The sequence below is a fragment of the Megalops cyprinoides genome, chromosome 2 (assembly GCF_013368585.1).
Source record: "Megalops cyprinoides isolate fMegCyp1 chromosome 2, fMegCyp1.pri, whole genome shotgun sequence".
Classification (NCBI taxonomy): domain Eukaryota; kingdom Metazoa; phylum Chordata; class Actinopteri; order Elopiformes; family Megalopidae; genus Megalops; species Megalops cyprinoides.
Window position 1 is genome coordinate 13,953,284 of NC_050584.1, and position 12,801 is coordinate 13,966,084.

The 12,801-nt window shown below is 40.1% G+C and overlaps 1 protein-coding gene across 2 annotated transcripts in view; it reads right to left on the reverse strand.

Annotated features, from left to right (window-relative positions):
• LOC118768879 (contactin-associated protein-like 2) overlaps positions 1-12,801 on the reverse strand; it is a 326,697-nt gene that overhangs the window by 105,276 nt on the left and 208,620 nt on the right. For both annotated transcript variants that reach the window (XM_036515856.1, XM_036515848.1), the window contains exon 13: positions 10,512-10,712. In XM_036515856.1, the coding sequence (XP_036371749.1) occupies positions 10,512-10,712 (201 nt within the window). The remainder of the gene's footprint in view (positions 1-10,511; positions 10,713-12,801) is intronic.

Here is a 12,801-nt window from a genome sequence, read left to right on the forward strand (position 1 = left end):
TTCAACATCCCAGCAAACGTGATAAAATACAGCCTTTCAAATGAAAGCTAATTTATTTAATTCATTCTGCAAAAGAAATGGTTTAAGTTAAATTTGTAGAAGTTGGATTTATTGCAAGTGACAAAAAGTTAAAAAAAAAAAAAAACTATTTTAAAGGCTGATATTTTTAGCTGAGATAAAAGCTCAAGTCTGGGAAGTTTCTTTTCGAGTTAACATAAGACCATAAGATTATAAGACAGAAAAGAGGACAGCCCATATAGCCCATATGAGTTTGTCATTTGTCAATTAACTAAAGAAATTAATTACAGCCACATCTATCCACAAATAGAGCAAGTGTTCATAATACAAATGCACAAAGAAAACAAAAATGAAGTAGTTTGTGGATCTTAAGCAGTCCGATCTGTGGTACAAATACCACATAATGAAATATCAAGGCTTAATGAAGGAGGCTTGAGTTCCAGAATTCAAGTGAAACTTTAGTGAAATTATTTAAAATTCTGAACCAGCCAAAAGAAATTCTGGTTCACACATATAAGGACAGTTCTTGGAATGATACAGTATTTGGAGGCATGCAACGCCATATTGGAGTACTTTCTTCTGTGCTGTTTAATCTTGGTTATCTAGACATGTTCACAACAGGCATGTTAAGAGCAAGTTGAATTTCCACCTAGGCAACTTGCTGCTACATCACGTTGCATTACAACTGCAACTCATGTCAGCATTGAGAGCTCATGTACTGAACAATGCACCTTTCCTACCAAGCAAAACATTTCCACAGGAAACAACACCCCACTTGTGAGAAATACCTCCTTCCTTCTCACGTTAGCGTAATTGGAAATAACCCTCCCTTTTCACACTTCAATGGCAATTAAAAGAACATTAATTTAAAATGCTAACTTGACAGAAAAAACGGTACACACCATTCCCTTTGCTAACAATATCAGTATGCTTTCAGCGAGGAGAAATTAGCCCCCAGCAGCTGAACAGTGAGACTGTTCTTCAGGAACATCCTTTAGAGTAAAAACAACATGTGAATAGGTCTCCTAATAACTGCACTCATCAGAAGATTAATGCAGTTTATTAAGGTATTGTAACTAAGTTATAACTGGAACTGCTATGTGGCAACATTGAAGGGTTCCATCTGATCTAAGATTATACCAAAGTCAGCTAGCATCTGCTGAGGTTAATTAAACAATACATTTTCCAACCAAAGGGACAAAAAAAACCTGCCTATCTCTCAGAGGCGCACTCCACTGACTGGATGGTCACGCCGAGAAGCCACTGTGCCATCAGGCATAAACACGGGTGACCATGTTGATAATGAAGCAGCTTGTGTTGTCCTAAACCATCTGGAGCACGCAAGGCGAGCGGTGGCATGGAGTGCTGGCTGCCCGGCACAATTAACTGGAGCTTCCTCTTGGATACTGTTTCCATGGCACCAGGGGGAAGGGAAGAGCATATCTTGGGCAGTGTCCATCCCATTGTTGTGAAGAAACTTTAATTCTGGCTCAGAAACAGAGCACTGGTGCAGGCTGTCATTTCGACCACAAGAAGCGCACTCCATTCGAGATTCATGCTTCAGTGTGTTGCAGGGGAGTGTAAACTGACGCCCTGAAAAGATGGGGCTGGACTCGGCTGAGTGCTCTTGACTGGCAAGCACACAACAAAGCATAAGAGTTTTGAAAAAGCACATGTAACCACACAAATGCAAGGCTTAGAGAGAGAGAGAGAGAGAGAGAGAGAGACGGACCCATGTCACCTGAAGGGGTCTTGCTCGAGTCGAGAGAGAATGATAATCTACAGTATGACTCATTTGCCGTCTTTGGGCTGGAAGACAGGATTAGAGAGGCGCCCATTTTTCAAGGTTCCCTTCATGTCATTTATTTTCACTTCCTGGAGGGCAGTCTGCGTGTTTATAAATTACCAGTCAGCAGTATGGGTATCCTTGTCAGGCTGAGACTCAGTGAAATATTTCCACAGCAGGATTTTTGTCACCGGGCTAATTTCCTTTCATTTCATTCTGCACAACTGGCTGTGTCGACTTCCACCATTTCAGTAACTTCCTGGGATGGTGAGGGGTTTGACACATGACATTGTCAATAAAAAGTATGACAACATTATTGAGGGTAATGATGCATACCCGTATGCAAACCCCAAGCAGCAAATTGCTGCATGTAAATGATTAGAGTTCAGAGCTTGAGACAGGCTATGTTTTCTGATCATTATCTCTGAAACAGAACTCATATATCTGTGTAGCTCATCTACAGAAACTCAGCACAATAGAGACTGATCAGGACTAAATGAGACAACGTGAATCACACCCCTAAAGAGTACAAAACGTTTAAGTAAGGTTGGATCAAAATGATCAATATAATATTGACAGTACAAACACTTCTTGTAAAACAGCATAAAAATCCAACCACGCAAAAAAAGACAACTGCACATGAAGTACAGCAAACCTTATATTTGGAATACAATATCCTATACTATAATTTATCTGCATATGTCTTGAATTTAGATTATTCAAATGTTGTTCATATTTTAAAAAAAATCCCTACACAGAGAGATTTATTGAAATACAGTAATCAATAAACACACATCTGAAAAGAAAAGTGAATAAATGCACAAAATATGAAGTTGCATTAAGGGTAGGTAAACGTAATTTAAAAACAGACATTTTTAGCAGATGTAGCTCTTCGCTACATTTCACTACTATGACACGTCAGATGCACTGCTGGACTTCCAAACCAGGCACTACTGCTTTTATCTCTTTCACTCTCTCTTCCAAAAGAAAAGGCAGTCTCTCTTTCTCTCTTTGCTCTTGTACATCCAGAATTCACACCCAGCTGGGCTTCACCTTGGTGGGGGTGGCTATGGCCTTTCACTGCTAAGATACTTCTCAAGTCCTCATGGCAGGAGAATGCAGACATCACACTCAATTTGAGCCAGGTTATAGAGCTGCAGGCCCTGTGGGTCAGTCAGTGTGTAACATGCACCCCTGCGAAGTGCTTAAAGACTGTCATTACCTTGATCCTGGCAGGGTTCTGGTCCAGTGAGTCACTGCTGATTTTGAATGGACAATGTCTTGCCATATGTCATGTTGCACACAATGTTTTAGGACAGGGGTACTCAATAGACGGACTCTGGTCCGAATCCGGACCCAAATACAATTTATTCCAGACCAAGACCTAAATCTGCATACTAAATTAACTGTCATCTAGTTGGGTCTTTAATAGCGCACACATGCCTGTTTTTTTTTTTTTTTTTTTTTTTTTTTTTGTGAGATTCCGCGCTGTTTACTCATCATCAAAGCACCTCACTTGCATGTTCACATTTCGTCTTCTATCAGGTTCAATCATGGCAGCTGTAACAGCATCACTATGATGTTACAGTCTATAGCTAGCCAATTTATCAACCAGTCATTTGTCAGTGGCGTTAGCAAGCTAGTTCACAGATGTAAGCATTCATGCCGAAAGAGTAAAGATGGCGCATTCAAAATGGTCCAACACCAAGAAAAGTAAGGTTGATAGTGAAAACCGGGCATTTAAGACTGAGTGGACTGAAAAATATGCGTTCATACTCCCCAAGGGAAGCACAAAACCAATGTGCTTAATTTGTAATGAGACGGTGGCCATTGTGAAGAGTGGCAACGTTAAGTGCCACTATGACACCAAACATGTATATTTTGAACAAAATTATCCCCAGAGCACAGAGGTAAGAACCACAAAACTAAACTTGCAGAAAAAGAAGTGTCACTTCTCCCATTAAAACTACAACGCTTTTTGTACATAGTTTGGGAGTTGGGATTTATCGTTTTTGTACATAGTTCTGTACTTGGTGGGACTTTGCTTGATTGACCTGCCTTTCTCTGGACCTTCGACTCAGTGGAAATTTGGTAAGTGGACCTCTAAGACTTATATTTGAGTACCCCTGTTTTAGGATGAACCTTTCCATAATGTACACATTTAAATTGATTACACAGCAGAGGTGCACATCATACACGCCTGATAAGAAATCACAAAGAGAAAATTAAATTTGGGGAGCTTTTACAAATCTCTATTTAATTCAAACTGGAGAGTAACTGACAGCTTAATTGAATATGTGAAACCAAAACCCTGCTATAGATTGATGAATTCTGGACCATTTTGCTGAGCTGGTATATACTCTGTCACTTGATACTGGGTGAGAGATGCTCCCGTCTTATGAGTAGGATGCTCAGCACTTAGGATGCAATTAGTGTTCATGCACAGAAATACTGAGATTTTCTGGAACAAATTCAAACATCACATGGCATGCAGCCGAAACCTACCATGGCTGGATTTTCTGCTTTGAAAGCATAGCATGCCACATCTGTAATCTATCTAGGGAAAGGCACCTGAAAATGGACTGTAATGGAAAGACATCCTGCTTTGCAACAAACTACATGCAATCCACATATGGATGCAAACTATTTGAGAAGAATTTCCATCCAGGAAATGCTCTACAAAGGTCACTGCCAAAAGCATCAGCTGTGCCCCACATTTGCAGTTGATTAAAAAAATCAGAGGCTTTTCATTCCACACAAAAAAGGCACAGCCAACTCAATGAATTGCCTTCATTGTAACATAACTGTTCAATTTGCATTTCACCATTATTTTTGAGCAGCCATCCTTTTCTTCATATAGACATGACTGAACATGTGTGCATAATAATATAATTAATGTAAAATAAACTAATGAGGAAGAGGTTATCTACATGTCAAACAATAGGCCGTGGCACCATTGGTAATAGCTTTCAACCAGAAAAAAAAAAAAATCAGTACTTTAACACTGCTCCACTCCTCTCTGAGCAGCCCCACTTCGTCATGCTCTGATTGGTATGACAACACATTAATACAGTGCAATTCATTACAATTTGCTTATACACAGCCCCTGCTGCACACAGTGGTATGTTTTAAGGTTAACAAGAAAAAAAAAACACATGATGAATTAACTAATTAAATAAGCGATTTGTTCTTGAAGCAGGATAAAAGTAATTAGCAGCTAATACTACGACCGCTCAATCTCAGAGTAAACATAAATATTATTTTAGCTGACAAGACCTAACCTTTAAGCAAAACTGGCAACAAGTGTAGATGATGGAGACTTGAAATCAAGCACCGTGCGGTATACATAAGCCTTAATTATCAAGGATAATTATTTTCTCACCTTTCTGCAGACTGGCTCCCATTTGCATAAATCGATGGTATCTTGATTCACGCACTGTTGCCTGTGTTTGAACTCTCCTTTAGAAAATAGAAGGGGCATGCCTTTCCACTTGGGTACAATAACAGACCTGCAACTTGGTTCACCACTTGTGGGCAGATACAAGAGGGTGTCCTAAGAGGGCAGATTTAAGTTGAAGCATTTAATGTGCTAAGCCGTACTGGGACTCGGGGTGGCTCCTCACTACTTGAAAACATGCAGAGCAGACATGTCTCTTTTCATGTTTTTACAGATATGGGTGTTTACACGTGCACGCACACATTGCAGATACATGCAGATAATTCACTGATACTTTCTCTCTGGTCTGTATTACAGAATTGGCATGGTCCTACCTATGTTCTCTACATGATCTTTTTAAGCCTTGAAGGCAACTGGCTTACTTTGAATGGCATGAACAACAAAGAGTTTTCAAAAGAACATGCCAATGCTAGACTCTTAGCAATGATCATTTGAATACTCCTCAGGCTAGAATCATATACCTGTTCTTATTTTCAGAGCTGGTGTATACATATTATATTACAATATTATGATATTTCATTAAATATCAAGAAGTAATATGTATACTCTATATGTGTGTGTGCATAAAATAATTTGTTAAAAATAACAAATTCTGAAAAAAAAAAAAAACACAGCCAGGACTTTGTAGTAGCTTTATAATTCTAATTCATCTAATTCTAGAAATAATACAAAGATAAAGTCAACATAAGGCAATGTCAATGACAATGTCACATAGAAGACAAGTGTGAAACATCTTTTATATGTTTTCCAAGTTTAATATATTAAAGAAGTAATACTGCTTGTCAATACATAACATGTTGTCACTTCACAAAATAACAAAAACACTTAACTGGTTGTCATTTTATTTGTTGACCATATCACTTCAAGAATTTCATTTAATAAAGTTCACAGTTTAATTAAGAAAGTTTGAGAAATTAATATGAATTTCCTTTTAAATAGGCAGTAGTGTTATAAATTATTCATTTTGCTTCCAGCAGTAAAACCATTTATTCTCATTCCATGTAGTTTCAGTAAATCGGAAGCAAACCCTGGCTCCAGTCAACTTTTTAAAATATCAACCTAATGCAACCAGTATCATGTTAACTGAGATGTGTTGATGTCTTGTTAGAGAGCACTCTTTCCTTTAGGCCAGAAATCAATCACAGTGAAAGCATCGAGGTAAAATGGCACAGTTCATTTAGGCTGTGGAGCCTTTCAGACAGAAGGGCATCTCAAAGACCTTCAGTACATATAAGGTAATTGCATGGACCTTGAAGGGGCAAAGTGTTTCAGGCACCTCTGCTTGCATATCCTTTGAATCAGAACTACCTGAGCTCATGTGATTAGTCATATTATACCAAGGAAGCAAAGTGAAGCCAGCCAGTACGAACATGCACTGCTGGATCTACCCGTGTGGTGCATTGTGGTATAACAGATGAAACATTTGACGCTTGTCCAGGTTAATGTTTACCACATATGATACCAGTTACTCTATGGAACCATTCAGTTCTTGAGTGATTTCTTTTTACATTCAGTCAAACACCATCCTTGAAGAACTTATTTCTGATTAGTAATGCGTCTTACTAATAGACATGTTTTCCATTTTGATAAACTCAGTGCTTTTAAGCAGAAAGGAAATGATTCTAGATGGCATACGCATAAATAATAGATTAATTTAAGCACAGAAGACAGAGTGCAGCTGTTTTCACCCTGTCAATTATGCAAAGTCGAAGACAATAACTCTTAAAAACAGTCAACTGCAGACGACGACTGCCTCCTTTAGTCATCCTGCAACGTGGAGCCAGAAACTGACTCTGTTACGTGAAGAAAAAAACACTTTTCTGAAGGTGAAGAAAGGAGACCTTGACACAAACTTCAACTGTGGTAACTGCTTACAGTAAATAGCTATCATCAAATGCCAGAGTGCGATCATTGCAATCAATTGTCCGGCACGGGATTACTTTTCTGCTCTGCTGTCGAGGTCAGCTTTGTTTACCATAATACCAGATGACTGCCCTGATTCAGATTGAACCTCGAAGCCCTTCTTGTGCAACATACAGTCAGCTAATCATCGGCGAATGCAGTTCATTTAGTAATAAACGGCACCACTCGGACACAAATAGATCTCTCATCACGTCGGTGGAACAGCGACAAACAAAGAGGCCCCATCGTTGCCTGTGGGATGAGGGATGAAGAGGGGCAGACGGCGACACCAAACATCGTTCACCTTCTGTTCTGCAGCGGGGGCTAATAGGGGTCAAGGAGAACGAGGTCCGAGGGGCCCGCGAGCAGGCACGAGACCAAACAAGAGGGGCGGGGTGGCGAGAGCCTTCTCAGCCAGAGAGGGGGTAAATCATGAAATTAGGACAATTACAGTGTGAGTTCTCAATTACTGGACTTAATGCACCTTGGATACAATTTTGATTTAATGCTTCATTTGCCAGTGGAAAGCCAGCCTTCTATTAATTCGACTGAACCTGACAGACAATTTATGAAGCATATTTTGGGGATTTTTTTTTTTCCACTTCCCTGTCCGTTTCATCCATGTAAATTAATTGGACTCTCCTCCTCCCCACCATCCATCAGATTAAGGATATACTACTTAATGTGAAACTGCTCGCTGTGTGGCACTGAACCACTGCATTCCTAGTAAGGTTAATTGGCAAGCTGTGGTCTAGCGGACTAATACCTGACTATTTAACATATGCTCTCAATCATGAGTGGACATGCGGTCACGCGTATGTGCACTCGCACTTTAGTAATCAACAGTTACAAGGCGCCGCTTAAGAATTCCTTCCAATATTCCTCAATCTAGATGCAGGTATTTGCATCCAGAAATACATAAGAAAGCAAAATCCTTAGATTCAAATAATTGGCGTGTTACTTTCATATTCGACAACAGTACTCTAGGATGTGTGCCGTGAATGATCCGTTGAAAAGCACGAGTATGAGTAAATGAACAGCATTGCCAGCTTTGAAGATAAAATATAGAAATTGAGGGAGAAATCCCAGAAAGAGGACAAAAAGAGAGGGCACTGTGATGAAAAAAATACACCTGATTCCTCTGGTTCCTCCAGCAGTGTAATCATGGTAATTTGATAACTCTGAATAATTGACACGATGAGAAGGTGCACTAAACACCTGATAGCTTGACTGCCTCATCTTAATGTCCTTCATAAAATTTACGGGGGCTGGAAACAGACTGCACTCAGACAGGCCAATGGGCTTCCAACTCACGCCAGCAAAGTTCCGCCGCACCTTCTATGCCTTATGAATAATTACTACTTTGTGGGGAAAGTCAATAAGAAAGTCATGCCGACAACATTAGCTGAACGATTTGGAGAAGATAAATCTCATTATTACTCGCTATGCTAACAGCTTTGTCAATAGGGGAGTTTAAATGATTAAAAACTTTAATTTCAAAGACAAATGGATGTCCTCCACTAAAGGATATGTGCATTAGAAAAGTTATGCTCTACAGAGCAAAAAAGTAAATAACATGACCACTACATATTATGGCACGAACAAAAGATGATGAAAGTTTTGATAATTGCTTCTCACTTTTTAAAATTAATGATTTATTGGGTTATATTCAATGTAAAGGTAGGATGCTCCTTAATGACAGTTATACTTACTAACAGTTATAGCACTGCAGTTAGCATATTTTGATATATATATACATACACACACACATACACACACACACACACACACACACACACACACACACACATTCTACATTATCCATTATTCATTTATGGAGGCCAACATTTTTCAGAAGCAATTCAGGTTAAGTACATTGCTTACAGGCACAGAGGCAGTGCTACACCTTTGAAGTGCACTTTGTGATTCCAAGCCAAGTCCCTCAGCCAGAACACCACATTTTTGTCCATAACCATTTTCACAGCAGAGTAACAAGCGTTATGAGCTGATAGCTAGCCTGCTTACTCCAGCCATCTTCCCTGGTAAGAATGTGAACATTTGACTAACTGATAAATAGTTGCTGCAGCCACACAAAAGATTTGACAAAGAAATGAATTTGCGATCTGGTATTCTTGTGATTCTTTGTCAAGGTGTCTCCCAGAGCAAGACGTTTTGATCCCAATCACCCCTTTCTTTGTGTTCTTGTTTATGTGAGCACTGACTATGGAACTTCCCTTCATATTCAATCAGAATACATTTCTGTCCGTGCATTCCTCCGTACCGATTCATTGGATTAAAAATAAATCCATTTACTCGGTGCAAAAAACGATGATGAAAAAGGTGAGGAAGTACCGAACCTGTTAGAGTCACTGAAACTATTAGAATCGCAGCGTAAAAGGACAGAAGGCAGCCCATTCTGTCCTTTGTGGCACATCGAGGCGCTGCATTTCAGAGGTTTGATGCGGATAAGGTGATGAGCCCCAGCGGGTAGACCTGGTATGAACACTGGCACCATGGAGAGTGGAGAGGCAGCACGAGCGCTGGATTAAAAAGGGGGAGACTGAATGGAATACTTATACTTAGATTAGTATCACAAAAGCCATGTAAATGACATCCCCAGATCGGTAGCTTACGCCACGCTCAGACGGCAGAGCGGGAAAGTGCCTGAAGCACATTTAAGACAGAGGGAAAACCACAGCGAGCAAAGCCACACAGCCCGAGGAGGTGCAGCAGAAGTGAATGGGAGACACATCCAATTCAGTTTTTGAAGGGAAGCGGCTGGTGCCGAGGAGAATTCTCCCAGTGTGCTCTCACAATCCATCCTGATCAGACAACAACGGCACCAAAGTCAAAGCTGCAATCCAGTTTGCGCAGCAGAAACACTATAGAGTCAACATCAGAAATGCAAAGCAGGTTACACAAGTGAGATTGTACACTTAAAGACAGGCCTCGTGAAGGAATATGAAGCTACCTTTTGTATTTCTCTTGTATAAATGTGTGTGTACACGCACACAGGCAGTCACCTACCCACCTATACATACACATTCACACACACAGGCACACACACACACACACACACATTTCATTACATTACATTCAAGCGAATTCCAGCACAATAAAACATAAGCGCATCCGCTGAAGTTGAATGAGCAACAGGGTCAGACCAGGCTAACGACACTCCCAGACCAGTGAGCGTGAGCATAACACTATTCAGGCCCTACCACAACTTAACATGCGCAACCTGACTAGACAAGGGAAGCCAAGTATACTACTATACATCAGGCACTCGATCACAGAGTCCAAAACACATCACCACACACACACACGCACACACACGCGCACTCCTACCTGGGGTGTTGAGCAGGCGGGACATGCGGCAGGCGTAGGCCACGTGCTGCTCGCAGTACTCTGCACTGCCAGTGATGGCCGAGACCTGCTCCATGGACGCACTGTAGTTGAGCTGCAGCACGGTCCTCTTCTCCCGGCTGGAGCCTGTCACAGACGTTTGCGGTCGTAGGTTGTTCATTACCGTTGTCCACACCTTGTCCTCTGAGGAACAAAAGCAAGTCTGGCTTACGTGAGCCTAGCGGATTTGGTCAGGCATAAGGGCAGCTGTGGTCCCTTACGTGAACTGTTCCATTGTATTACCTAGCTGAGGTCAGAGATTATTAAACATGCTTATGGTATTCACGAGTATTTATTTTGATCAATAACCCATACTGAGGTGCATGGTGGAAATATATAAACCTGACATTCTATAATATTTGGAACTGAAAATTAGCTTTGGTCATTGAAAATGACTACACACTGCACACTAGAATACTAGTCAAAGTACAAGCCCAATGAAATGCTGGCTAGCTTTTGCAAATTAAATTTTCAGATGATGGAAATGTAGAGGAATTATGTAAAACATGCCTAAGCCATTGATATTACACTTAATTGAAAATGGCTGTAAATGAGTGCCCAAAGGGAATGTCTTGCAATGGGGTTTGAAATGGGAAAATGTTCTCTAATTCTCTTCACAGATCCTTATAACTTTGCTAATTAAAACATCATGCTTTTTAACATGGCACATGGCAATGATAAAATTGGCGATGTCATTTAGAGGGCATGAAAATGAATGAATTACAGCTGTTTAAATGGATTTCATCTTCATTGACATACATGCACGCCATTTTTGATTCTGTCTCCTGCTCCACACCGTTTCGCTTGCGAAATTGCTTGCAGATAGGCAGGTATTGAGGATCTGAGTATCATATTTCATGTCTTTTAATCCACTCCTCAGTGGGTGGGCCATGAAATATAACTGAGGTTAAGACATAGATTGCCCTTAATGTAAAATAGGTCATGTGCTGTTTAAGGAAGGGCATTATGACCTCCTTTACCAATTCTCTTGAGTATCCTACGAATACTCAGGTTGAAACAGCAGTTGAGCCATAGTGGATACTAAAAGAAAATCTGTTATGCTGAAATATGTGATCCTTTTATAAAACCAACAGTACTATTGTATATTACTCAAGATTTTTCTACATCCTCTTGATGGACATTGAAACACTAAAACTGTCTGGAAGTATATGAGGCTGCTCTAATAAAATTATCGTTTGAGATATACACATGTTTAAGGAAAGTTATGTTCAAGTTAAACTGTCCTGAAGCACACACTAATTCTTCCAAGTCTGACAAATCTTGTGTGCCGTATTTCATTGCCTTGAAACTGAAGGCACGCTAAGAAGGTACAGATGTAGAAGCACAGGTAGCAAAGTATTAGAAGGAAATCTGAAATACCATCTTACCATCTACCATACTAAATCTGCAGCAGATCTACATCTGACTGATTATGCCTAGTGGTTCACTGAGCGTGATCACTGCTGTGAGAGGGGTGGTATGTGGCAGCAGAGCAACTTGATTAATGGGTGCCCGGTTGCAACTCATTCGACATATTGACTGCCTATGGGTTGGAATGGGGGCTTCTTTCTTTCTTATTGGTGTACCTGCATCTCAATGGTCTTCACTCAGAAAAATACTGCTCTGTTATGACTATTGGAATGTCTCATCCTATAAGGTCTCTCAATGACCTATGTTTTGCCTCAGGACTAGTTTGAACATATGTGTGTTGTACCTCAAGTACTGACACATAATTGCAGAAGGAAAAACATTGGTAGATAATCATGCAAGAAATAAGAAACATTTCCTCTGTCCATTTTTTTATGAGCACTTTAATACTGAGACAATGTTTTAGGGACCAAGTGAATTGAACTATTTATTTCAAAATGATGTGCATAGCAAATTAAATTGGCTGCTGCTGCTCAAAGGTATTATATTAAAAAGGAATAATACCGTTTTTAAATCTGTTATGGCACTGAATACATATGTCATTCAGTTATTTATCAACAAAAAATCTGTGGTCTGATTGTAAAATGTGTTTAAAGGGAAAATCCCTTTGTGATACATGCAATAACCTTGGTTAGTTGACAGATGAGTAATGAGCAAATAACCTTTCAGTGAAGTGTATGCTGAAAAGACACAGGTTGAGTGAGATGCCATGGTAAGTACCACCGCAGCTGAGTGGACGATTTGAAATATGGCTTGGCCCAAGTGAGATTGGTTCTTTCAGATCAGTCGCTGTGTTGCAACAACC